Raw genomic sequence first — 26,204 nt, 5'->3', positions numbered from 1 at the left:
AGAGTGACGGGGGTTGAGGATGAGTGGAGACAAGTGGTTATCGCGCCGATCGCCCTCCGCTTTACCCTCGATGTACAGAATGTCATACAACTCCCATTTCCACGACTTCGCTTTCTACAATGCACATTGACGTGTCAAACATTTACAATCCTGCACACCGAAATTTCAACAAAGAACCCCTGTCCAGGTCCTGTATATTGGGGGGAAAGCCCATGCACGGGTAAGGCCCGAGTGACTCGAGACTCGAGCCTGAGAAATCATAAATATCCACAAAGAAATGCGCTCCCAGGTCTGCCTCCCACTATTTAAACGCCTAAAATCAAAACCCATCAATCTATACGCCTGATACCAATCCCATCTAGCACGTCGTCAAGTCATTTACGAGTCGATCTCAATCGCTCTCATCCTTGGGTCGCCGCCCGCCTCGCTTGCGACGACCCTCATTCTGGTCGCTCCCATCATCTTCGTGTTTGCGACCAGCGGGTTGATCGGGAACCTTGGCAATTATATCCGCCAAGAAGTCAAGCACCTCATCTTTGGCAACGGCCTGTTTCAGATGCGAGGCCGTCACGCGCTTCGAGTTGCGGTCCTTGGCTTCTTGTGCGGCCTTGGTAACCAGAGATATCATGAATAATTCGAGAGCCTTGGCTATAAGGGGATGTGTGGTCAGTATGGGTTGCAAAGTCTGATAACGACGCGTGAAAGAAGGCGCAAAAAGAGATACGTACAGACAGCAATCGGTGTGACTTGAGCAACCTTACCGACATCCTCGTCAGCTTGCATAATGCGCTTGATGCGCGCTACGGGGAATTTCGTCTTCACTTCAATGGCTGCACATGCAGGCGCCGGAGGTGGCACCTCTGGGGCCACCTCAGGCGCGACAGCGGGGAATGACTCCATGATAAAGGGCTCTGGCATGGGTTGGATTGTTTCCGGCATGGGTTCGGGGACAGGCGCGTTGTCGGACTGAGCAAGACGACTGGAGCGACGGGCCATGTCCAAGTCTGGTTGATATGGTGGGACGTACTGTTGAGACACGCGACGTGGAGTCGGGTGTTGATACGGTGGATAGTCGGAAAAGGTTTGAGGAATTGGACTAGGAAGCGCGTGAGAAAGAGAAAGATCAGGAGAGCGAGGCCGATAGTTGTCCTCTGTCATGGTAAGAAAAAAAAAAACCGAAAAATTTAGTGGAATCGCGAAAAAGTAGGTGGCCCAAGCTCCCTGGAGAGGAGAATCCAACTCGGGCGCCGTCGTCCTTTTTAAATTCCGGGCTTTTTGTTACTGTTTCGTTTCTTACGCCTTTCTTTCCGGTTGTTTCTCTTTGTTCCTGTTACACGTCCCCTTTCACCTGATTACATGTACATACCTTAGGTACAAGTAGGTAAGGCCTCCTCTTCTTTCCTCTCTCTGACTCTCATCTCCAAGAGGTATTGAATTCCGTTCGTGATCCCCCGCTCCCTAGGCATCCGTAGAATACACCCTATGACGATAAAAGCAAAACCGTTGAGTCAGCACAGATGAAACCATTTGGTATCGCTGTTCTTTCTGTGAACGCCCAAAATAACTTGATCTAATCTGAGGGTTCTCGTCGCATGTACAATGTCCCTTGGGTGCTCCAACGTCATGAATTCGGCACTCTAACAGGTAACCTCGGAAAATAGTTCATCCGGCCAAATTCAAGCATCAGCCGCGACACTTTTGGCTATGAGAACTATGTCACTCGCTCTTGCCGTCTAGTCAGGGTCCTTGAAGATTTCCAGCCATCTCCCACCATGGCTGTGGCAGATGCGCCTGGCCTTATGGACATTGCCAGGTGAGTACCGCCATGCCGATCAAACATTCGCAATACCATGCTGATCATTCTGCAGCACCTTGATCCAGGATGAGATTCCTTTCAAGTTACGATGTGCAATTTGCAACAAGCTGGCTGTGAATGCTTTCCGCCTGCCTTGCTGTGACCAGTCTATCTGCGAGACCTGTATGTCCAACCCATCCATGCCCGCGCACTTCGCCAATGGTAGCTAATTTGGCTCTCGATTGTAGGCCAAACTTCGCTCTCCGACACATGTCCTGTCTGTACACACACTCCTGTCTCTCCGGATCTCTGCAAACCCAACAAAGCTCTGCGGACCACTCTGAAAGCTTTCTTGCGCACCGAAGAAAAGAAGCGGGAAAAGGATCGTCAATCTGCGGCACCTCCAACACCATCCCTCCCCACTCCTGTAGAGGCAAAAGCGCCAGTGGAAGATGCAATTCCTGGCCAAAATGAAACCGGGACTGTGTCAGCCGCGCAGACAGAGGCGCCTGTCCCGACGGAGACTATTGAGTCCAAGCCTGAAGAGCCTGTCCTAGACACACACGCCCCAGACACAGTTGAAGAAATCGTTTCAGTGCCTGATGCGCCAGTTTTAGGAGATCCATCTGCCGAGGTAAATTCTCATTCTTCTCATGCGCTCTTTCCTTTGCTGACCCTGTCCACAGAGCGAGACAGCTGCTAAGTCAGTCAATGGCACTGACCAGACCCTTGAGTCTGCGACTGAGGATGCTGTGGCCGTCGACTCCGCACTCCCTGGAGAATCTGTCTCTCTGGTCCAGGAAAACCCCGAGGAATCCGGTCCCAACTTGATGGCCCCCAACATGGCCGGAAATACCCCTCCAATAGGCTGGAACGGAAATGGCGTGAATCCTTTCATGCCCGGCATGTTCAATTATCCGAATACGATGGGTATGTCTCATTCTGTCACCCTTTTTTTTTCTTTTTTCTTTTTTCTTTTTCTTTTCTTTTCTTTTTTTTTTTTGGTCCGGCTTGCTAATTCCTCTCCACAGGGATGCCTATGGGGATGGGCCCAATGGCGAATCAGGGGATGTTCGGTGGCTATGGAATGAACATGACTGGTATGGGCATGAACTCTGGGATGAACTACAACGGTGGCATGTATGGATCCTTAGGATGGGACGCCTCCCAGCAGAACAACAATATGTGGCAAGGCGGCCAGAATAAATTCAATCCAAATGCTTTTGCAAATGGCACGGGTCCTCCTTATGGAGGAGCATTTGGCGGGTCTAATATGTCTGCTTACCCTTCTCATTCAGACTATCAGTCTGGTTACTACGGAGGTTATGGTCGTGGCGGATTCCGGGGACGAGGTCGCGGCCAGTTTCATGGCTCTGGTCGAGGCGGCTTTGGCCCCATGCAAGGTCATTATCGCCAGGGTGCTAACTCGGGATATCCCAACCAAAACCCAGACGCTATGGCTGATGACTCCAATGCCAATCAATTTGATGCTCAAGGTAATGCTCAAACAAGTGAGAATGTTCCTGGATCAGGTGAAGCTGCACTCGATTCGTCGGGTAAACCAGACGATATCTCAACAGAAACTACAGACCAACCCCAGGGTATTCCCACCATTGAGAGTCTTGATAATTCCGTACCGAATGGCCCTGCATACGGTCATATGAATAGTGGTTACGGACAGTACCGATATGGACGATATGGACAAGAACGAGGCCCTGGCGTGGAAGGTGCTCCAGCTGCTCCACGGGCCATGCGGGAGGGACTGCCCAACACCAGTGTTCTACGGCAACGCGGCTTCCAGGTCCAGGGCCGGGCCAGTGTTTCTGGGTAAGACCTTCCCTCTTTGGTTTTCTCCTTTTACCTTCGCAATAAGTATACTAACTGCCAGTAGTGAGCCCACTGAAGACGAAATTAACACAAGGGTCACATCGCGCGCCCCGTCCCAACGTGCGAAATCTCGATCTCAATCTCCGTCACAAAACCCGGCTTCCCGTGTCCGTTCACCGTCTGTCCGTGGTACTGAAGAAGACCGCGATTCTCGCCGAGGAACAGAAGTCAAGCGCATGGATCGGGTTGATGAACTACAGTCTCGCGCCCGTTACTCTCGTTCTCCATCCCGCACTTCCTCCCGTCGCTCCTCACGACGCCGGCACCATGATAGCGACCGGGAGAGAGACCGAAGAACTAATCACCGTTCCCAACGCTCCCGTCGTCACCGCAGCCGTAGCCGCAGCTTAAGTAGGAACAGAGCCTCCCGTGCCTCTGATCGTGTCGAAAGGACCACAGACAGAAACGCATCGAATGGCAGAACCAAAGCGTCCTCCGAAGCGCCCGACTCGCGCGACTTGGAAAGCCGAATCAGCAGTTACCGCTCCAAAGACAGAAGCCGACGCGAAGACGAAAAATCTCGAGGCCAAGACCGTGATACTCGACGCCGAGACCGCGACCACGACCGGCCTCGTGATCGCCGTGGCAGAGACCGGGATCCCGATCGTGACGATCGCCGTGATAACGACCGCGACAAGGACCGAGGCCCAGAGCGCGATCGAGACCGTCCCAGGGACCACGGGCGTGATCGCAAACGCTCTCGCCGTGACCGATCTCCATCTGCCCATGGCAGCGAGCGTCCCCAAAGCCGACGTGTGAAACATGGCGATGAGGACCATAGTCGGGGCACGAACGGAACCTCAACCAAGACTGAAACGGAGAAAGACCCTTACACTCTTGAGCGCGAAGCGCGCAATAAGGAACGTCTCGAGCGGGAGAAACAACACCGTGACAAGGCCAAGTCTGGCCGCCGCCGCGATAGCCGGCAGGACCGTGTGGTGGCTGGCCGTCGCATCAACTACAAGTACGAGGATGAACTCTAAGCTTGGAATTTCGATCTCTTGCTTTCGTACAAAAGTCATGGGAAATGGCGTTGAGGAATCGGCTGCGTTCTAACTTTCTTGCATCTTCTCACTTTCCTTGGGCTGGTATGTCGGCCTGCTCAGCTATGTAGATATGGGATCTTTTCTGAGCCATTTGCGGTGGCTTCTTATGATCGAGCCAACCCAATTCCAATTTACGAGAATAAATTTTCTCTTCTAGGATTTATCTCGCTCTAGTAGTTCCTTGCAGTCGAAACAGAGAATAAACAATAGCAACTATCATCAGGGATGGCCACCGGGTACCACTTCGATATATATCGCACCCTTGTAATTTCCACGCGACAAAAATTCAAACATAGAATAGGATTGAGACTCAACGCCAAATAGCATTTCCGCAACAATCGCCCAGTGATATATCTAGGTAGGTATCCGCCGAATTCTAACAAGACAGTGTCGACTGAGTATGTATTTGTTGGTTGATAGCCCACTAGGCAACCAGTGGATTCTTCAATGTTGGCAGAGCAAGATTTCGAGATAACTACTACTTCATTCTAGTTGAACTGGTCGATTGAGACATAGGAAACAAATTATAGCTTGTTTCGACAGGGTATCCATAGCTATTTGATGAACATATTATCTGAATTTTGCTTTCAATGAGCCAATGTATTGACAATTCCGCTAAAAGAAACAAAGACCTATCCCTATCCACACACACTATCACCACATGTACGTCAAACACCGTATGATTTCACGAGCCCAATCTGCCAACACTGAATGTACCTAGGTCATGTTTGACCAACCCTCATAGCAATCCTCGACCTCGATTAAGGCTAAAATATTTAGTTCAGCTTGCTCTTCAATGCCTCAATCTCGGCAGTCAGCGATTGCATTTGCTGTGCTTGAGAGGCAATTGTCTTCGTCTGTTCGGCAATCAGGCTTTTGATTTCTTCGATGTCGTTCTTAGGGATGGAAGTGGTGGGTGAGGGGGTTTCGCTGGCAGGAGGTAAAGTAGTGGTAGACTAAGATAATTAGCAATTGGCATCGGATGAAGGATGTCAAGAAAAAGTGGGATACTCACGGTCAAGGTGGGCTGAGGCTTGGTCTCAACCTCCTTGGGCCTCAATGGGCTGCTAATTCGGGGAGAGGAAGATCCTGCCGCGGCAGAGCGAGTGGGGCGCTCGACGGGCTTGGAGACCTCTTCGAAGCTAGAGTCGTCTTCATCTGAGACGTTGGCCTCTTCTTCACCGTCGGCAAACTTGTTCACCATGGCGGCCATGGAAGCGCCTTGCTCCTTCATCGATGGGGCGGGGCGCGCAACCGGAGTGGGTTCCGGGACGGGCTCGGGGGCAGCCTTGGGGGAGGTAGGCTCAGGGGCCTTCTTGGGTGCTTCGGCAGGCTTGGGGGCGGGGGCATCCATGGAGCCCGTTGGCTTCTCCTCCACTCCTGAAACCTCCTTGATACCCTCCCCATCGAAGAGGCTGGCCATGGAGATCTTGGGAGGAAGGGCCTCCTTGCCACTGAGCCATTCGGAGGAGGACATGGCGGGGGTTACTCCAAGAGTGGGAGGATAAATGTCATCCTGGAAGTTTTCAGACCGGCGGGGAACGATGAACGAGACGGGCTCAATGTATTGATCGTTGACAGTCTTGTAAGCGCGAGCGACTTCATTCTCGTGCATGTTCACACCACGCTTGGGCATGAAAGCAACGCCGCGCTGTGGGTCTGCAGACTTGTGCTCGGAAAGGAACTCGAACTTGTCATTCTCAAGCTCAAAGTATCGGATGTTGCCGTCACTGCAGGTGGTCAGAAATTGCGAGAGTAAAACAAATCAAGCAGGAACACTCACCCTCGGCCAGCCAAGTACAGGCAGTTGGTTCCATCGTCCCAGAAAGGCATGCATACGCCAGAGATGGAATCCAAGGTCTTGAAGCCATTGATGGGCTCACGCACGGCACGGATATCCCAGAGCGCCAGCTGGCGATCACTCATCTTGGAGAAACCGGTAGTCGCAATGCGATCACGCTCACCCAGCCAGACGGCGCGGCTGTTCTTTGCACCGGTGTGACCATTGGTCTCATGAGCCGGACGTTCCTGTCGCACATCCCAGATGCGGAGCTTCTTATCACGCGAGGTGGTGACCAATAGGGAGCCATTGGCACTCCAGGACTGCGACTGGACAATGTCACCAATGTTCAGCGTGAGCTTCGGTGCGCCAGCTTCAATATCCCAGATCTTAACGGTATAATCTCCAGAGGCTGTGGCCAGCACATTCTCTGCCGCGGGGTTGAAGAGCACGTGGCCGATCTTTCTGCGGGGAGGGGTAAGAATGGAGCGATAACGAGTTTGATCCGCGAGTATTCTTACTTAGGGTGGCCACTCAATTTGCCAATAGGGGCGAGATCCTGGATGTCGTCGGCATCGACCTCAGGGCGCACAGTGAAGTTCTCCGGAACCCGCCAGAGGAAGACCTAGAACCAGTCAGTCGCAAAGCGGATATAGGTTGCTTGCTGCACTGTACCTTGCCATCATCAGATCCCGAGGCAATCAAATCGTCGTTGAAAGGATTCCTGTATGGTTTTAGTGGGCTGTCGGCGCGGGGATTGTTCTAGATCAGGATTCCTTACCAGTCGGTATCCAAAACGACCGCAGTGTGGCCTCGACACAAGGGGATGCGCTCGGGGAGCTTGCCTCGTTCCTCAAGAGGAATGATCGCAAAAGCTCCACCACCACCTGCTTCCCAATTGACGGCAATGTGCTTCGGGTTGACCTAAATGCGCTGTGAGCCCGGGTTCGCCGGCTGAAACGTCAGGGGTGGCGCGTAAGGTGGAACACACCTTGAGTAGGTTCGTATCCCAGGCATTTCGGGAGACTCGAAGGTTATCGTAGCATTGATCCTGCACAAAGTTAGAATAGGAGATTGAGAATCGAGGAAGCAGCCCGGTCTACCTTTCTCGTCGATCGTCCAAAGACGTGGCCTGTAACGGTCAGCAGTGCGGCGCAGTTTAGATTATAGAGGGAACTCACGATATTTGGAGGAACGAACAAAACGCCCGGACATGGTTACCAAGTGTTTAAAAGAGGAGGTATAGTAAACAAAAAAACAGAAGGAGGGAAAAGGAGTAAGTGAGAGAAACGTTGGAGAAGCTCAAGCAACGGGGCTACTGGGGCCACTGTTTCGGGAATTCGAGTGGAGGCAACAAGCCCCACGAAGACCAGCCAATTTTAGAACGGGGGGAAGAGAAAAGGGTCAACAAAGAACACTCGAAGTATGCGTGGGCATCGTGTGGTCTTAAATCTTTTGCGCCTTTCGAGATCCTTGCGATTTACTCGAGGCCGTTTATCCTTTGTCTATGATTGATCACGTGGTGTTTTCGAGTACTCCGTGGTAATACGAATACGAGCCGGTGGAGGGATTCCGAATTGGGACTAGCCCCGTACGGCTGCCTGCGTCAGCAAATCTTTGTTTACTTTGCACCTCGTCCCTCCAGAAACCAGTTTGCGCTCATCTGAAGCCCGTACCTACCTACCGCCTAGACCTACCATTGGCATGTTACCCACCTGTCTGTTTCATTCGAACTCACTAACTCTTAGTCCCAGCTGCCGACATTGACACTGGCTGGACGTGAGCTTCTCCTTGTCGCCCGGATACTCTATTCGCCGGTAATCTGGCGGTCAACGGATCCTGAGATGGAGAGTGAAAACATGGTAATCACCCCACTTTGACTGACCGTAAGATGGGTACAGAGTTGACCTTGCATAGCCCCGAACTAGGTCGTCTACTCGGACGCGCTTGCCGCAGGCTGGTCCACCCCTTCGGGAGGCCAGCTCTGCGACAACCAACTCGCGCTCCGGCCTCATGCAGCCAGGTACCATCGCAAATAAGGCTATGACCATGTCGCGTATGGAAGACCCTGGATCCATCGCGCAATATGAACTAACATCGCTCGAAGCAACCCGCTCGAAAACCGCAAACTCGGAAGCGAAGAGACCCGGATCCGTCACCCGCCAGCCTAACACCACAACAAGGGCGCATAGCCGGGGCAATTCATTCGCATCTTCAACGATGTCCCGGTCGACTATATCTGCACCCCGCTCAACTCATGGAGCGTTTTCCTCCACCGTCGGCCCTGGCACGCGACCAGCTTCCGCCATGTCCCGACCTCAAACATCATTCGGCAGCCGCAGACCCGTCGGCGCATCGATCCCGCGCGCAGCGAGCGCATTGGACACCCATATGGAAGACACTTCACCCAGTGTACTAGGAAAGCGAAAGGGTATGCTACAATTTCCCTTATCTCCCAGTTCTCCCAGTCGTATTCCCTCTTGCCCCGTTGGACCCATACCCCCAGGATCGCCCCTAAATTGGAACGGGATCAGTCGATTGGCAGCACTTTCTGTGTCAGAGAGACCTGTTTCCTGTCCGAGCTCTTCCATTTCAGGGACTATCTCTGCGTCGCCTATTACTCCATTTTGCGATGTGTCTAAATCCACCACCCCGAAGCCATCTGGATATGTGCAACGTGCATCATCTTCTTCAATTTTTGCTACCCCTACCATACCCCATGGAACCCCATCAACTTCCCCACGGCGTGTTGTCAAGAAAGCTTCCCATCCCGCGTTTTTGACCAAAGGCTCTTCGATCCAAAATTTTGACAATGCTATAGGCCCGGAATGGGATCAAGAAACACGCGAAAAGAACATGGAGGGATTGATGCAGACATTGATGGCGCAAATGAATCAACAAGGCCAAGCAAGCTCTGGACTCAAAGATACGGTTGATTTCTACAAAACAAAAGGTAAATCGAGTTGGCTAATGGCCATGGTTGGACAAATCTAATTGTTTCGTCCAGTCACCGAACTCGAGGCTTCTCGTGATGAGTTGAAGGAAAACAACCTTGTACAGCGAGTAGAGCTAGATGCTCTGCGCAATCAGCTGTGTACAGCGGAACAGACGCTCAAGGAAGCCAAGCGAGATCAGGAGATCGCGATGGACGATCTCGACCAGCGCCAGCGGATTGAAATGGCTTCCATCCAACAGCAAAACCAGAGAGAAATCGCCACACTAAATGCTCGACATCAAGACGAGGTTCGCGAGCTGAAACGAAAGTTTGACCGGGAAATTGAGGATGAAAAAGCAGCAAGAGTACGAGATCTCGGTCAACTGACTTCCCAATCCGCTCTTGATACCCAAAAGTCCCAAATTGAACTGGAACGCAAGGAGCGCGAAATCAAGTCTATGAACGATGAGTTATGTGCTCTGAAGGCTGAGATGGATCGTGAAAGAAGAACTGTTCTTGAACTCAAGCTTAATTTGGATACAGCTAGTGGCAACAGCATCACACTAGAGTCATCGATTCGTGCCCTCAAAGCGCGCATTGAGTTCCTCGAAAGTGGACGTGAGGAACAATCTAAATCCTTTGAGCGATGCAACCAGCAGATGATGGATGCTTTCGCTGAGACGGAGGCGACCAAGGAGAAGCTGCGCAGGGAAGAGACTCTTCGGCGCAAACTTCATAACCAGGTTCAAGAGCTTAAGGGCAACATTCGCGTGTTCTGCCGAGTTCGCCCCGCGCTCAATAGTGAACCTGTCTCAGATCTGACTCTCATGCAGTATCCTGATGAGAATGATGATGCGAAGGAGATCAACATTCTCGGCCCCGAAGAGAGGAGCAGCCTCGGAACAGTCAATCGCAAGAACAATACTTTTTCGTTTGACCGTGTGTTCAACCCATCCACCCAGAATGCTGAAGTTTTCGATGAGATCAGTCAGCTGGTTCAAAGCGCACTGGATGGCTACAATGTTTGTATCTTCTGTTATGGTCAGACTGGAAGCGGCAAGACACACACAATGTCTTCAGCGGATGGCATGATTCCACGTGCTGTTCATCAAATTTACGAGACTGCGCAAGGATTGGAAGAGAAGGGTTGGCGATACTCCATGGCTGGTAACTTTGTCGAGGTCTACAACGAGAACCTCAACGATCTTTTGGGCAATCCAGATGAGTTGGACAAAAAGAAGCATGAGATTCGCCATGACATGCAGCGTGGCAAGACTATTATCACCGACATCACAACTGTCAACTTGGACTCTCCCCAGATGGTCGAGTCTATTCTCAAAAATGCGGATGCCAACCGATCTGTAGCCGCAACCAAAGCTAATGAGCGGTCATCGCGTTCCCACTCGGTTTTCATCCTCAAGCTCACTGGCCAAAACCACATCACTGGGGAACGTAGCGAAGGCACGCTGAACCTTGTCGACTTGGCGGGAAGTGAGAGACTGAGCCACAGTGGAGCCACTGGTGAACGTCTGAAGGAAACACAAAACATCAACCGTAGTCTCAGCTCTCTGGGCGATGTGATTGCAGCTCTCGGCCAAGGCAAAGAGGGCGGTCACATCCCTTACCGAAACAGCAAGGTACATATATTGCATTATTCCTATCACGCTATTATATGCTAACTCTTTCCAGCTTACGTACTTGCTTCAGTTTTCCCTAGGTGGAAATTCCAAAACACTCATGTTTGTTATGGTCAGCCCACTCCAGGCACACATGTCGGAGACCTTGACCAGCTTGAAGTTTGCCACCAAAGTACACAACACCCACATCGGCACCGCAAAACGACAGGCACGGGTCCGCGACGTCTGATTATGATGATACCTTCTCTTTTCTTGCATATATTATGTGGTTTTTTATGGGTAGAGGTCTTTGACGATCCTGTCCTCTACCCTGGCGTCTTGGCTGAGGTCTTGATATTTTCCTCCTTTATCAAAGCCCTGGGAGATATCCGGTCTTGCCTTAGCGTGTGATTTATTGTATGGACATGGTACATTGGCTTTAATCAATGCACAGTAGCAAGCTTTCAACGTTCTATTTGTTGTTTACGTTCCTAGCGACATGCTAATCTCTCTTTTCTTCAATGAATTTACGGATATCAAGTATGGTCTGTTCTTTTCGCTCAATCCACGGAAAATGCCCACACTCATCATAAATGATTACTCGAGCATCTGGAATACCCTCTATCGTCCGCTCTGCAATCCCTATCCCACAGATCATATCTTCACGGCCAAATAACATGAGTGTTTTCGCCCGGACATCTTTCAGCCCCTCCACCATTAGCATCCGGTGCCCAAGTTTCTTGTCACATCGCCCCTGAGCCTCATAGCACCAAACCGACAACTTGCGCTCGCCAATATCACGCAATAGCTCGGGCACGTACCGCCCCGGATCAAAAAAATACAAAGGCCACATGCCTCGCACCGACTCCGTGAACTCCTCGTCCGACCCGCCCTGCCGATCCGACATCCTGTCCCACGCAGCCTGGTACCGGGCATCTATGCGCGTACCTTCGAGCAATAAAAGTCTTTTATCTTGAACGCCTACTAGCTGGTGATCGAGGAGTATCAGCTTGCCGACACGGCTGGGATATATCTGCGCATATCCCAGCGCAATCGCTCCGCCGTTCGAGTGGCCCAGGAGAACGGGGTATTTTTCCAGATGCAAATGCTGGCGCAGATCCTCTAGGTCAGAGGCGAGATCGGGCATGCTGCTCATTTGCGAGGCTGGTGGTCTGGATGATCCATCTGTTCCGCGAGGGTGGAAGAAGATGACGGTGTTCATGGGGTTTGTGGTGTTGGGGTCGCTGTTTGGTTTCCATAGTCCTTGTAGGCCATTTTGAAGATATTCAGATCCTAGCCCCCAGCCAGGGCATTGGACGACAATCACGTTTTGTGTCGCTTTATCTTCTGTGCTGGGTGAACGATGCACCACATATTCGAATGTTAACTGCTTTGCTGGCACATGGAAGGCGTGGGTTCCTGGATGGAGTTGATTCGACTGCATTTGAAAACAATAGTGGAGCGGTATTCAAATTTGGTGGCAACGTGGAGTAGCGTGTGTAGGTGCAATACAGAATGAATTTACGTCTTCCAGACATAGATCGTAGTATCGCTTTGTGACGTCACTCCGGACAGTACCTAAGGCAGACTCTATGGCTGGCAGTAAATGCAAATGGGGGAGTTCATTATCGGACGTTAAAGTCCATCAAAGTATTTAACGGCTTTCTGTTTCACTTGTTGGGCTTTCTCTTGAATATCATTGGCACCCAAGGTCCCTTCCTCGCAGATATACGCATCAATGAGCTTAGCCGGAACCCATTCAAAGTAAATATTCCTCACTTCGACTGTGTAGTTGGTATTCTCTTCATTAGCCACCCCAGTGGTCTCAGCCAGAGCCTTCACCCCTTTGATACCGCTGTCCAGCCAGCAGGCAATGACTTCTTTGGGGTCATTCTCTTCGTGGCTCTGGGTTTGCTCTGCGCTAGGCTCGGCCACCTTCTCCAACTCACTCAGGACCAAGACTTTCACTCGAGGACACACATGCTTGGCACATAATACGGCTGGCAAGGATCCAGTCTTGTTGCTAACTGAGCCCAAGTCTGAGATCTGGTCCGCCCCAAGTAGCACAAAGTCTACTTCCCTGCTGGCGAGGGCGGCGGACGCATCGGTGTACACTGTTAGCTTTAAATTCCGATCGGAAGGTGGGGGATATTTTGTTTGAAAGGCAGAGAGGATAGACGACGCCATGTTGACTCCTTCACAGAGAGGACGAGATTCGAGGACACGGAGGTCCAGATTGGGGATAGGAAGAGACGCGAATGCCTCTAAAATGCCATCTCGGATAGTAGAGCTTGCCGAGAATGTGAGAATAACTAGAGAAGAGGGAGGTTTTGCCTCTGCTATAGCCGGGAAGTTGGATTGAAGATAGCCCACAAAGGAATCCTTGATGCGCATGGGCATTTCTTTGCGCTTGTACAAATGGTGGTCAAGCAGGGCCAACAAGCGCTCCCATTTGATACCGCGATCCAGATCTTCATGCACGATATCCTCCATATCGGCCAGCAATCCCAGAAATGCATTCATGGTGGCAGCTCCCATACTTTCTCGTCCATTTTTCCATATATGCCAGGCAGCCATGCGAGCAGTTTCCCACCATTTTGCATCGATCGCCTCATTCATCTGCGCGATAACGTCTCGGAAGACCCTCAGTGCAATCGAAGTCAACTCGTGCGATCCGCTCTGATGATCAGCCTTCAATTGGCCTAGGCCGGCTAGGAGTGCGCTACTCGCGTCCTGATTCATGTCCCCTTCAAACCAGACGCGTCGTAGACTTTCTCTCAAACGAGGCACACCACCAAACTTTTCATCATCTTGAATCTCTTGAGGATTGTACCATTGCCAACTTTCATGCTCCCAGTCAATTTGAATACCTTCCTCCCCGCGACTACCCTCACGGCAGTCTTTGAGTCGGAACAGGAATGGGAAAATGGTCCACTGCCGACCGATGCGAAGATCACGGAAGGAATATGGTTTCCCCTGTCGCCAAAGCTCAACATCTCGTGGAGTAAGAGTAGTCTCCTCCTTGAGCTCACGCCATGCTGTTGCCACTGGTGTTCCACCCTGCTCAATACTGCCTGAGATGGGGGCTAAACAGTGCCTGGAGTAATTCGTTAATTGGAATGCGCAAGGTAGAGAAGCGGGGTTTGTTTTGGGGACCTACTGATATGTACGGACTTTTCCACTGCGCCGAAATAGAGCGACTTTGAATTGTCCTGTGTCTGAGCAGAGAAACGAGGATACTACCGATCTTTGCTGTAAAGTGGGCTCTTTTGACTGGCTCATTGTGGTCAAGTGAGTTGGCCTCCTATCCAAATAGCTCTGAGACCTGCCAAGTCACAACCTCGGATTCTTCGTCATCATCACATCATTGCATTGTCCTGCAAACAACTTGCGAAGACGTCTTCTGAACGCCACATGCATGGGTGTCAAAGGGTTTCAGGTTTAGTGCTCTTGCTGCTTTTTGAGCACTGGGTATACCTGAGTATCAGATCCTGATCTACTCGCTGGGTGCTCACCGGGTGTACCTCAGGATGAGCGGTCTAAGTAAATATGTAACATACATTAGTGGAATGCGATAATGCCTAATCCTTCTCCTGTAGATTAAAAAAAAAGGGACTGGTGCAGTCACCGTGACCAATCGTCTAAACAGCTTTGGTAGTATTTCAGCAAAAAAAGCCTCACGCCCAAGGGAACTAATCGTTTCCCAATCCAGCCTATGCTCCTACGAATAACCTTCGGAATGCTTCGTCTACAAATATGTGAGCTATCCCCAGAAGGGTTGGGATATCATAGCGGCTAATTCCTCGATGATAGTATGTTCTAAGAGGTTATTGATAAAGTACATATGTAGGGCACGGTGCCTCGCAAAAGAAGTTGACAGATTATACAAAGCAGTCCAGTTTGCAGTTAGTTACTTGCAGCCCTCGGGGCAATAGCTTGTTCTCTATCATTGATTAGCCGTTTGGCTATTTCACAAAACAAAGATTAGTAGTCCAGAGGCTTTCTTCCATAGACGGCGACGCTGTTCGTAGTTAGTACAAGAACCAAGGCTATTGAAGGGGATATGGGTTGAACTGTACGTTTGAACATAGGCATGTAACCTTTTATCTCGCAGCTCCCGCTTGACCACCGCATTGTGAATCTGCGCCATCTCCGCACTCCAGCCCAGCACCTGTGTGTACAAGCGCAGCGAATAAGAATCAATGGCTTGTTGTAACTGCACGGCTTGGTACTTCCCCAAGGCCTTCAGATGGGGATCGCGCGGCCAGGGCGAGAAGGGCAGTGTGTAGACCGTCAATCGAACATCCTCAAAGCCGGCTTCAATCATCCAATCCTTCAGTTTGTGGTAAATGTTCAGCTCCCGACCGGTCTTTTCGCCGGCGAAATTGATGGCCTGCTGCCATTCCATGAGTGCGGAATCTTCCTTGAGTGTGCCATCGTCGCTCCGGGCCCACACGGCACTCTCGTGCGATTCAAAGTAGCCGCCGGGTTTGACGTGCTCGTAAATCTGCCTAATAAATCTGGGCCAGTCGGCCACGCACCTACTCACTGTGTTAAGAGTGTCACTCTCGCTGAGATAGACCAGTGGGGACATACCCTGCTAGACATCGTGCGTGGATAAAGTCAAAGTGGTTCTTTTCATATTCCCATTCGCTTTCGAAATCTTCCACGATGAACTCGATGTTTGGGGCCACCCAACTAGGCTGGATGGGGCTGATATCATTCCCAATGACGTGGGCGCTGGGGAATTTCCTATTGTGCAGGGTCAGTCTTGCTGGTATCTTATCTCACAGATGGAGGATGGAGGGATTCACGTACTCGGCAATATCCATCGCCCAAATGCCTGTTCCGGTCCCGAGATCAAGAATGTTCTGTGGCGACATCATGAGGGGCGCATTATAGAGCTCTCCTCCTAGTAGCATCAGCCATCTGCACCGCTCTGGTTAGCCACATCTGTTTGTAAGGGATGTATTGCCTCACGGACATATGGTGTGTCTGAAGGAGGAGTCAGTAATAAGTATGTGAGCCTCGGAAGTCCCTAGGGATCAGGTGCCTTACAATATCCATCCGATCCTGCTCCTCCTCATCATTTGGCATCCTGAATCGGTCAGTCTTCCTGGCTCGGAGAGTCTAGAGGAGAGTGTGAAAATACATATAACCGCCCTGGTTGTCGGTTAGTTCAGTCGAGTTTCATGTAGGCCAGGCCACTCACGGAGCGAGTACTGCAATACCGCCGACCATTTTCATACTCAAAGTCGAGCACGCTATCCGACAGGGAGGTCAGATCGGACAGGTCATCATCGAATTCACTGTTGCTGTCCTACAAGATGGCGTGTATTTAATCTCCGGGTCCTCATAAGCCAAGCATTCGAGTCTACATACGTCGCCAAAATTATCGACCACAATTGGACCGGGGGTGGCAGGGATCTCAGTATTCGCCGTCTCCGTGTTGACTGAAGGTACAGACGGGATTGGTTCGGATGGCGCCGAGGGTTCGGGGGTGGAAACCATGATGGAAGGAACCAAAAGGGAAATTTTGTGAGGAAACACAAGGAACACAGGAACGCAAGAGCACAAGAGCACAAGAACGCAAGAACGCAAGAACACAAGAGAGAGAGAAAAAAAATTCCCTTAAAACTGGCTTGACTAACTAACGGGTGGAGGGGGTTTGCACCCAAACTGTCGGGTTCGAAGGCGATTGATCTATTCTGCATGTTTGTCGCTTCTGTATTCCCTTCAGAGCCAATGAGGTCGGGTGAAAGAGGCGGATATAAACTCCATTCCACACGTTTGAAGTCTTCCCTACTTAAAATACTTGACGGTCGTGCATTCTGAACGGCCACGAACCGTTGAGAGGCGACTTCATGGATGGCTTCGCTGGACCAATGAGAGTCTTGTCCTACCCAGGCGGGAGCCATCTTCGGTGGAAATCGAGGCAAGGCATACTCCGTACAGCGCGAACAGACCCAACATCGCTCGGATCGGTGGAGAGAATCAAAGAGTTTTTTTTATGTCGACTCATGTTGACTGCTCCTGTGGAATCTCAGGTAGGTTCCCACCATGATTGTATCATTCGATTACCGTGTAAATCCTTTTTCCAACATTTATTCACCCCGGTTCACAGTTCACTGTTGAAAGTCCAACCCCTGTTGCGGATCCCAGACTCCCCAAACGCCCTGAACACCCCACTCCTATTATGGCTCGAACGGTGACATGTCAAAATAAAGGACCGTTATGAAAATTATGATGGCGGAGAGGTGGGATATTCTGGGTACATTTTAGTATGTCATATCCATGCCAAGAAGGACTCGATGCGGTGTGATTCGCGGTGTGATTGGTTGATACTGGATAACATAACTACCTAGGTCCTACCTACAGCACTGAGCTTGCCCGACTCGCGAGGAGATCTACTCCTCTGTATGTTATGTACATAACGGGAGCCACTCGGCACTCGAAATGAGACAATACAATATTATTTGAAGCCCATCCGAGCCACAGGGCTGGTACCCGGATGGGGCCTCTGCTGAGCGATCTAAACGCTTTTTTTCTACCCACGATCAAGTGTGTGACATGGAGACAGGCGTTGTATTGAAGGTGAAAGAACACGATGTCAGGTTAACATGCTCGGTACTCGAGAAAAGGTGAATAAAAGGCGTGTGGATATCGCATGTCTACACCATCCAGGAACTAGCGATTGCGGTATAAATGGCCTGGTGGGAAGCTAATCCCTGCGAGGGTTAGTCAGGTGTGTAAGCCTTGCTCGCTGATTGGACACTGGGGATTAGTCATTCTGCAGCTGTCCCCGGGGCCGATCTCCGATCTCCTGCGCTGAGCCCCGATCCCGAGGCCTGAGCCCGTGCTGACATCTACTCAGCCTGCCCAGGTGAGCAGTGGAGGTTCATCATAGCGGCGACAGCTCAAAGGGGAAACTCCCCACCGGAGAGAACCTACACGTATGAAGTACGTGGGTATTTTTAAAAAAATAACTACATATCATAGGGACCAGAGAGTTCCAAGATGCCCATTCTCACCGGATCATGTATCTGTCGGAACATCGAATATGAGTTGCGCCTTGCTTCGAACGATGAGGCGCGGACATCACTCTGTCACTGCCGTAACTGTAAGGTATGAGTTGTGCTGGAGATGCAACAGAGATGTGCCCCCACTCAATATGCATGATCGGAACAGAAAGCCTCCGGAACGAATTATGGCCTGACAGCCAAAGTATCAAAAGACACATTTTATATTACCAAAGGAGCGCCAAAAGAACATGTCGCAGATAACGGATCTGGAGCAGTGATTCATCGGCAATTTTGCCACAAGTGCGGTAGCTTCATTCTAGAATACGGAGTATATCAGATTCTGAGATTGCGTGATGGCTTTCACTAATCGACATGTCAGGATGCTGTCAAAGACCGGTTTCGCTACATCTGTGTTGGATCCTTGGATGACCCCGAGGCATTACCTCCCAAGGGAGAGTTCTTCTGTAACGCTCGGGCGAGCTGGATGCCAGAGATTCCTGGTAAGTTGAGAGCAGTGCTATAACTCCTTAAGATTATAGGATGCTAATGGACAAAGATATCTTCCATAAGCAGGGGATTAAGGAGTAAAAGAGGGAGATTCTTTTCTTCGTGGGATTATACATTGAGTTAGTTGTCCATTTATATAGTGTCGATAGTATGTATCATATACCATTCACAGTCACACTTTTCACAATCATGTCTGGGGCCAGCAATCTGTCTCGAATGGAGATTGCATTCAAAAAGTCATTGCTGTCCACCCGACGGTATCCGTCTTCCAGGGTCTTCTCAATGCCTGCCCGCAGGTGGCGCTCGGCCAGTCGGCCCCTTGCTTCTAGCGGGTCCGTGTCGACAAAAACACGATAGTCGACCAAGTCAGCGAGCTCTCGCCAACCAGGATCATCAAGAAGCAGATAGTTGCCCTCAATAAGAATGATTGAGGCATCTGGGGTAATGGAAGTCCCGTTCTCCACGGGGTCTTTAGCTTCGTGATCAAACGTCGGCGCGTAAATGAGATCTGCCGAAGACCAACTTCCCGAATAGGGGGCTGCTAATGGGGTCTCATCCGCCCAAATGCGAAGCTGACTGACAAAGGTTACAAAGCGGTCAACGTCAAACGTCCATGGAGCTCCACGACGGATATATGCCTCTTTGGGGTTGGGCAGCTGATCCAAAGCTGCCCGGGAAAGATGGAAGCCATCCATGGAGAGCAGCGCAGCGCGAGATGTCGCGCTCTGATTCAATTGATGCAATACTGCCTCGGCCGTGGTGGTCTTTCCCGAACCGGGGATGCCAGCGATGGCGACTAGGTAGCGCGATTTAGGATGAGCATCAGCCTGGGTGCGGATAACATCCGCCAATCGCCGGTATTCGGATTCCATCTGTAATCTGCCGTTAGCTTCAACTCAACTAGAAGCCGATGTTGGTAGAACTTACCTTGAATCAATCACACATGGAATGGAGGTATGAAGATATCTCGCAGTGACGCAAACTGAAGTAGATACCTCAACCACGGGTGAAATTCAATGGGTCATAGTGTATAAAAAGTGAAGAACGAGTTGAGCAGCGACACAGGGATTCTCGAATTATCCCCAAGTAATGAACGTGCTGGGCCAAGTTATGTATCTGCTGGTGGAGCGGGCATCGGGTCACAGTGTTCCGATGCAACGCAGTGGCTCTCGGTGTTGCGCCGACTCGGCATTCCACCTCAATCAGGATCTTTGCAACTGTCTATGGGATTCAGTGGAGGAAAAAGAGGGGTTGTAGCTGTGGATGTTGATAGTCCACTCCGCCCGTTCCAAGTTCATGTCGGAACACATTTCTCCGGTTACACGCTTTGAGATGATCGAACAACTTCAACTGAAAGAACCATTTCGATTTTGGTATTCGAATGAAGCCCACTCTCCAGATGCAGCTCCTGAGGGGAAAAAAATTTCATGACAAAATATGCGCCAAGTACTTCGGTGATATCAAAACATCAGCCCACTTGCGACCAGGAAGAGCTCTTCCTGGAGCCCCCAAGTTCAGATGAACCTGTCAAATCAGCGCCCTACTGCAAGAGAAAACAATAACAGCGCAGAGAACGAAGTGGTCATACGGTCGCATCTTTGATTAATACCTGTGTGGAAACTGATTCGACCTGACTGTTTGTTGACTTGACTTTGCGACGACGTCGTGGTAAAGGCTCGACATAGAAGCACAAGAGCTGCTGTGACCAACAGTGAGAGCATTGAGGCCGCGCATGATCACAAGCCATATGGCTCTCACGACATGTCTTACAGTCCCCCGGATTGAGTTGGTATGGCTTTTGCGCCAAATCCCCGCATTTGGCGCCTTTGAACGCGGTGCCCCGCCATCCAGTCCACAGCCACTGCGAGATGCGACCGCAAAGTCCACGCGGTCTGTTTGCTTGCTGTACAGAAGCATATGGGATGCATGTAGACATGTTACCGTGGGGGCTCTGTAATAGAGCGGAGACGTGACTTGGTTCCCCCAGGCGATCGATCGGGTTGCTCCTGTAGATCCTGTCAGTGAACCTCGATCAGCTTTAGACAATTACCCCGGATCTTCTGACCAGTGGCCCTGAATTATCCTTATGGGGCCCAAATTCTCCGTTACTGGGGCTTTCGCTAGAAATATTGCATCATGGCAACAGAAGTAAAAGGAGAGGATGAGACGACCAGACAGAAAAGAAGACAGCCAAGATGAACACGAGATCTCGACGCCCAAACCTGGACAGCAAACAAATCATGCATTCTTTCGGCGTTTAGGCCCCTGGCCCCCCTGCAGTAACAAATAACGTACGTCAGGGCATTACGGGGTGTCCAATCAGGCAACTAGACGTGCGAGTCATGGAAACAGGATATTTCCGGTGCTGATGACTATCTTCATATTTTGCTCTTTGCAGATATACAACTACCATCGGACTCACCCAAAGCATACCTAGGTATCACCTATAGGTATTTGATTCAGGGAAACGTCAGGCGGCGTTCGGAGTGGTGCTCGTCGGAATCACGTTCCACGAGACGTGAGAAATGATGGAGCCGAACGCACTGTCGCATAGCCACGACACGTCATGATGGCTTCACTGAACCAGAAGATATCCCTGTCAATTGAAACACGACTTGAATATGAACTTTGAACAAATCATCAATGAGCCAAAATGGTGCGAGTAAGCGAGGCCATCAAAGATGATCACCGAAAACTAGAATCCTATTACAATATCATTGTCAATTCAGACGACGAAGACGAACAAACCCGATTTCAGAATCAGTTCACCTGGGAACTTGCGCGACACGCGGTCGCCGAGGAACTGGTAGTCTTCCCTGCAATTGAAAAACATGTCCCTGGGGGGAAGGCGAAGACGGATGACGATCGGCGCGAACATTCCACGGTAGGTGACCTATTGGCTTTGTTGTAACAGAGAGCAGAGCTGAACTAGCGTAGATCAAAGAAATGCTCGATGTTTTCCAGGATCTGAATTGTTCCGACCCACGCTTCATCCCTACGCTTACATTGTTGATGGAAGGCCTTGCACGGCATATGCGAGACGAGGAGTCCAATGATTTGGTTAGATTGGAGGAATCTCTTACCGTCGATGAGAGTGAACAGTTGGCATATTCTCTCAATCGCACCAAGATCTTTATGCCCTCTCGCGCGCATCCATTCGGTCCGGACAGACCAGAGTACGAGACTGCAGCTAGCCTGCTCACTGCCCCCGTGGATCATCTAATGGATCTGTTTCGAAAGTGGCCAGAGGAGGAGACCAGTATGACTGCGCTAATGGAATAGATTAAAACTCAGAAGAGTCACAAGAACGTAATGTTCAGGGAATCCCCTTATGTTCTATTCAACAGTTACTCTGGATATACACATAATAAAAACGCGTGAATGCGGTTGCAGTCCTATCCTGGATATTGATCACGTTGCTCCACGAAGTCATCTCTGCGTTGGGGGTGATCGCGTTGAGATCTGGAGAAATCCAACTTAGCAACTGGATTGATATTGCATATGAATATCTTTCACCTTTCTAAATCCCCAGGCTGCCTGCCTGTGTCTTTACTCTTTTCCGTGGAAGATTCATCAGATTGGTGTCGAGGTAAATCCCCATCAAGCTCATCGTGGAGAAGGTTTAGAGCATCATATTTGGCGTTTGGGGATATCTTCGGAGTGTCTATAATGCTGTAGACAATTAGTAGCGATGGCTTTGGAAGGGAAGTGAATTCAATCTCACGATTTATAACCGCGCCTCTCATTGACTTCTTCTTCGGTTGAGAGTATATTGAACTGATTTTTATCCCCAGAGTCAGACATAACTGAGTAGTTAGTGAGGTGCTAAATGGAAATCACAATTCCTGCTAGTGAGATAAAATACAGTGTTTTAGATCTTATATGATATAGATCTGACAAATAATGGTAGAAGACATGGAGGCGAAGTCATGGCGGCACCAAGGCCCGAGTCTACAACGTCACATAATAATCACAATTGCCATCAGGCAAGAGATACCAGCATCAAAAAGCCCTAGAAGCATAGCCGCAATTGCGAGTAATGCCTTGGATTGGCAAATTCACTTCGAAATTACTAAGAGACATGCTCCTGTTCCCGCGTTAACTGAACACAGGAAATGGTATTCATTTGGACACAACTCGGTACAAAGGACGAAGAATTCTTGACTCTATCACAAGTCAGACCTAATGAGGGATGTCCTATCTGAATTGTCCTTCATATCCTGCGTATCCCCCACTGTTCAACATCTCCAGCCCCGGCTCGTCCTGGACGTTGCGATATCTCGAAAGCATCTTGCTCGGATGGAAGAAGTTGAAAAGTAGACAACAGCCGAGCATCAAAGTCGCATCAAAAACGTAGACGAATACTTCCTTGCTTTGCAAAACCCCATCGCTACCCTGGATATATTCTGCGACCCGGTAAATGGATCGAATCATAACCAGAGCACTAGCAGTATAGAGGACCTTCATGTAGCGGGTCCACGGGATGCCAGTGTTATCCACAGCGAACGCGGGTGTAGTTAACATACGGCGATGGAAAACCAACGAAGCAAGGATGAAGAAGCCGAAAAACAGAAGTTGCACAAAAAGCCCAGCGACAATCATGTTGTTTCCGAGATCGATCTTCGACTTTTCCTTTGCGGTAGCGAGCATGCCGCCACCTGAGAGAGCACGTTAGCGACGTTTCTTGCAATATTAAAGCCACCTGATTTACCTCCACTTTGGATGAGGAATGACAACACATCACCCGTCACGAATATCTTGGTCAACCATGACGGTCTGATCAGCGAACACGAGGTCCCGTTCAAGAGACGGATGATGCGACCAAGGATCATGTAGATAGAAGCCGCGAAGAAGGCAGGTGCAAGAAGGAGCATCAAGCTTTGAGTGACGTATACTCCGGTGGTCCAGTTCGGGGTTTCCCTTGCGCTGGCATACCTTGCTAGATAGCCGAGGGCCTCCACTGAAGTCATTCCATGATTATGAGCACAGTGTCAAAGACGAAAGATTTCAAGGATGAGGTAGAGGGTGTACACACAGAACCCACCAATGACAAAGGGTGTGAAATACCAGGCTCGGTTCCGACCTAGTTGCCAAATATGTATGATGGTCGTGAGACCAAACACTGCTGCAAAGGCGAGCGCAGCACCAGCCGATGGGTCGTAATGGTACAATTTGAACCCTTGCACCATGGCAAATGAGCAACACGTGCAAAGAAAAAGAAAATTCGTGAAATGGTGAAGGAGAGACGTGGGACTCGAGAAAGATGTGTTGAAGATCGAGAAAAGTAAACGAACCTAGATATCAAAAGAGGAAACAAGTGCAACGACAACGACAACGAAGGAAAAATAAAAAAGCAAAACAGATACAGCAATGAAGTCCATTAGGCTCTATTTATGACAGAGCCAGACTATTCATAGCTCATTTCGTTTTTCCATCTCTGAAACATTTTATCTGCTCTGAACAGATATATGTCTGCCTCCATGAAGATGCTTCAACCCCACAGCAAGGGAGCAAGTTCGGGTTAATGCAACTTTTTCAGGAGCACTAGTCTTGATTGATATATGAATACGAATGCTTCGGCAAGAACGAAGCACTTTAAAATAGCTTCAGCTTAGTTTCCTTTCGCCTTGATCCACCCAAGAAGCTTGTGGATCTTAGTCTATGTTCTCGTCCAGTCAGAGGTCTTGGAGATTACCCTTTTGGGTAATGATTACGAGTACGAGGTACCTCATAGTTGCGACTAGGCAACATACTAACCTGTGAAACCAAAAGGAAACGGGCTTGCTCCACCGGATTCCCTAGAAGAGAGCTAGAAACGAGATACGATAAAATAAATCGTAGATCTGCAAAATATATCCATCCACAATGACAACCAACTCGGCCGAGGAGTGAAAACATTTCCCGCAGTTTTGCCTTATATAAACGCAGGTCATAGCCATATCTCTTCGTCTTGGTTTACCTCAAGCTTTCTACATAGTTTTTCGTCCTATAATTAACAATGGTGTGGAAATTTTACTACTATACCCCATCCAGTCCAGCTGCTGGTATCTTCGTTGGACTGCTTGGCCTAAGCACTGTGTTGCATCTTTATCAACTTCTTCGCACGCGGACATGGTTTATGATTCCGTTTTTGGTTGGGGGAGCTCGTAAGTAAATTGATATCTTGAAAACTCGATTACTGTGAAACTCATCGTTTTTGCTTTAATAGTCGAAACGGTTGGTTACGTTGGCCGTCTATTATCATCGACCGAGACACCCGACTACACGAAAGGCCCGTATATCATGCAGAGCGCGTTGATATTGATTGCCCCCGCTTTCCTTGCAGCTAGTATTTATATGACGCTCGGACGAATCATTTTCATGGTTGACGGGGAGAAATGCTCCCTGATCAGACTAAAATGGTTGACCAAAATATTTGTGTCGGGCGATGTGCTGTCTTTCCTGATGCAGGCTTCTGGTCCGTGTTCCTCGTTCCTCGTCAACTAAGCTTCTATTGAGGATGACCATTAACTCTTCGGTAGGAGCTGGAATCATGGTCAAGGATACGACGAATCCATCAACTGGCGAAAACATCATCATCGGTGGTCTATTTGTGCAAATACTGTTCTTCGGGTTCTTCATAATCAGCGCGATGGTGTTCCAGTCTCGTATATCGAGCAGTCCCTCAGGAAGATCTATCGAATTGTCGAGCGTTTGGCGCCGACATTTGACTGCGTTGTATATCAGCGGTGCCTTGATCCTTGTGCGATCGATATTCCGCGCTGTGGAGTATATCCAAGGATATGATGGCTACCTGATGAAACAGGAAGTGTTTATCTATGTTTTTGACGGCTTGTTGATGCTAATAGCGATGGTTATCTTGCAATACATCCACCCCAGTGAGATTAACTGCTTAATTGGGCGTGGAGATCGGCACACTGAGAAGATATTCAAGACGCGCAAGTTCGCACCTGCGTCGGCGCTGGAAATGGGCGGGGCAATGGATGCGTGACAATAATTCCAATACCAATCCCATGGTTACTGTCTTGTATCAAACAAGGAGGAGATAAACAAGATCAGGAAAACTCATCATCAATGAATAGCGTAGAAACAATGAGAGAATGAGGCAGCCAGTTGTGCCTGAGGCACCCAGGCCAAATCAAGCCATAAGATCAGTGTGAAAACAGAACATAAACATACGAAGAATGTCCATTCGAAAGACTTTGAAGCCCAATTCTAAACGGAATCGTTGTCCTCAACCGCAATACACCACTATATCTCATCTGTTACAAGTGAAGGCTTTCCTACTCGCACAAGCAAAAAAGGCGATGTGAGACATCCACGGAGCACAAAGTACCGAGAAGCACCCGAGTGATACTATCAATAAATCAAGCAAATACGACCGCGAAGAATGACCAAACAACCTTGTATAGCCTACCGTCGCTTGAATGTAGCTGACAGCTTTGCCCTATATGTTGATGAATGGGAATCCAATTGTCGACAGTCTCAGCAATTGTTAGTATTAGTAGCACATTCAGGAATTCATACCACTAGCTCCGCGACTCCAGCCACACAAACAAATGCCAGACACCACCCGGAGCGCCCATCTCCGTAAGAATGGCCGATTCGACTTGGCA

General features: G+C 49.7%; 12 protein-coding genes across 12 annotated transcripts; 5 read left to right on the top strand and 7 right to left on the bottom strand.

Moving 5' to 3' along the window:
* Positions 1–391: 391 nt before the first annotated feature.
* Positions 392–1,158, bottom strand: nctA (negative cofactor 2 transcription regulator complex subunit BUR6; the record flags this gene model as incomplete). The annotated part of the gene is made up of 2 exons (XM_057179731.1): positions 392–648; positions 729–1,158. 2 exons carry the CDS (start codon positions 1,156–1,158, stop codon positions 392–394), a joined length of 687 nt encoding a protein of 228 aa, XP_057028117.1.
* Positions 1,159–1,772: 614 nt separating this feature from the next.
* On the top strand, positions 1,773–4,665 carry N7457_008687 (RING finger protein; the record flags this gene model as incomplete). Its single annotated transcript, XM_057179730.1, has 6 exons — positions 1,773–1,813; positions 1,869–1,978; positions 2,044–2,429; positions 2,482–2,725; positions 2,827–3,622; positions 3,687–4,665. 6 exons carry the CDS (start codon positions 1,773–1,775, stop codon positions 4,663–4,665), a joined length of 2,556 nt encoding a protein of 851 aa, XP_057028116.1.
* Positions 4,666–5,504: 839 nt separating this feature from the next.
* Positions 5,505–7,723, bottom strand: N7457_008686 (coronin; the record flags this gene model as incomplete). The annotated part of the gene is made up of 9 exons (XM_057179729.1): positions 5,505–5,684; positions 5,744–6,458; positions 6,512–6,973; positions 7,030–7,133; positions 7,184–7,232; positions 7,290–7,432; positions 7,500–7,559; positions 7,612–7,640; positions 7,690–7,723. The coding sequence occupies 9 exons, from the start codon at positions 7,721–7,723 to the stop codon at positions 5,505–5,507; spliced, it is 1,776 nt and encodes a 591-aa protein (XP_057028115.1).
* A 644-nt stretch (positions 7,724–8,367) lies between these two features.
* Positions 8,368–11,309, top strand: N7457_008685 (putative kinesin family protein (KlpA); the record flags this gene model as incomplete). Its single annotated transcript, XM_057179728.1, has 4 exons — positions 8,368–8,370; positions 8,426–9,461; positions 9,516–11,080; positions 11,133–11,309. 4 exons carry the CDS (start codon positions 8,368–8,370, stop codon positions 11,307–11,309), a joined length of 2,781 nt encoding a protein of 926 aa, XP_057028114.1.
* A 252-nt stretch (positions 11,310–11,561) lies between these two features.
* On the bottom strand, positions 11,562–12,503 carry N7457_008684 (alpha/beta fold hydrolase; the record flags this gene model as incomplete). Its single annotated transcript, XM_057179727.1, has 1 exon — positions 11,562–12,503. The coding sequence occupies one exon, from the start codon at positions 12,501–12,503 to the stop codon at positions 11,562–11,564; it is 942 nt and encodes a 313-aa protein (XP_057028113.1).
* A 191-nt stretch (positions 12,504–12,694) lies between these two features.
* Positions 12,695–14,341, bottom strand: N7457_008683 (translation initiation factor eIF-2B subunit family protein; the record flags this gene model as incomplete). The annotated part of the gene is made up of 2 exons (XM_057179726.1): positions 12,695–14,156; positions 14,220–14,341. 2 exons carry the CDS (start codon positions 14,339–14,341, stop codon positions 12,695–12,697), a joined length of 1,584 nt encoding a protein of 527 aa, XP_057028112.1.
* A 702-nt stretch (positions 14,342–15,043) lies between these two features.
* On the bottom strand, positions 15,044–16,570 carry N7457_008682 (class I SAM-dependent methyltransferase; the record flags this gene model as incomplete). The annotated part of the gene is made up of 9 exons (XM_057179725.1): positions 15,044–15,080; positions 15,139–15,600; positions 15,656–15,811; positions 15,878–15,988; positions 16,044–16,054; positions 16,118–16,157; positions 16,212–16,222; positions 16,272–16,379; positions 16,442–16,570. 9 exons carry the CDS (start codon positions 16,568–16,570, stop codon positions 15,044–15,046), a joined length of 1,065 nt encoding a protein of 354 aa, XP_057028111.1.
* A 1,506-nt stretch (positions 16,571–18,076) lies between these two features.
* Positions 18,077–18,669, top strand: N7457_008681 (Glutathione-dependent formaldehyde-activating enzyme/centromere protein V; the record flags this gene model as incomplete). The annotated part of the gene is made up of 3 exons (XM_057179724.1): positions 18,077–18,184; positions 18,461–18,581; positions 18,638–18,669. The coding sequence occupies 3 exons, from the start codon at positions 18,077–18,079 to the stop codon at positions 18,667–18,669; spliced, it is 261 nt and encodes an 86-aa protein (XP_057028110.1).
* A 74-nt stretch (positions 18,670–18,743) lies between these two features.
* N7457_008680 (phosphoribulokinase/uridine kinase family protein) lies at positions 18,744–19,460 on the bottom strand (the record flags this gene model as incomplete). The annotated part of the gene is made up of 1 exon (XM_057179723.1): positions 18,744–19,460. One exon carries the CDS (start codon positions 19,458–19,460, stop codon positions 18,744–18,746), a length of 717 nt encoding a protein of 238 aa, XP_057028109.1.
* Positions 19,461–21,241: 1,781 nt separating this feature from the next.
* On the top strand, positions 21,242–21,870 carry N7457_008679 (uncharacterized protein; the record flags this gene model as incomplete). The annotated part of the gene is made up of 2 exons (XM_057179722.1): positions 21,242–21,472; positions 21,526–21,870. The coding sequence occupies 2 exons, from the start codon at positions 21,242–21,244 to the stop codon at positions 21,868–21,870; spliced, it is 576 nt and encodes a 191-aa protein (XP_057028108.1).
* A 915-nt stretch (positions 21,871–22,785) lies between these two features.
* N7457_008678 (RTA1 domain-containing protein) lies at positions 22,786–23,777 on the bottom strand (the record flags this gene model as incomplete). The annotated part of the gene is made up of 3 exons (XM_057179721.1): positions 22,786–23,246; positions 23,300–23,548; positions 23,624–23,777. 3 exons carry the CDS (start codon positions 23,775–23,777, stop codon positions 22,786–22,788), a joined length of 864 nt encoding a protein of 287 aa, XP_057028107.1.
* Positions 23,778–24,586: 809 nt separating this feature from the next.
* On the top strand, positions 24,587–25,579 carry N7457_008677 (RTA1 domain-containing protein; the record flags this gene model as incomplete). The annotated part of the gene is made up of 3 exons (XM_057179720.1): positions 24,587–24,734; positions 24,797–25,045; positions 25,110–25,579. The coding sequence occupies 3 exons, from the start codon at positions 24,587–24,589 to the stop codon at positions 25,577–25,579; spliced, it is 867 nt and encodes a 288-aa protein (XP_057028106.1).
* Positions 25,580–26,204: the final 625 nt, after the last annotated feature.

Source organism: Penicillium paradoxum (genome assembly GCF_028828445.1).
Source record: "Penicillium paradoxum strain IBT 22861 chromosome Unknown utg000007l_segment0_segment0, whole genome shotgun sequence".
Lineage (NCBI taxonomy): Eukaryota > Fungi > Ascomycota > Eurotiomycetes > Eurotiales > Aspergillaceae > Penicillium > Penicillium paradoxum.
Note: the sequence above shows the minus strand (reverse complement) of the source record. Positions and strands in the feature narration are given on the sequence as shown.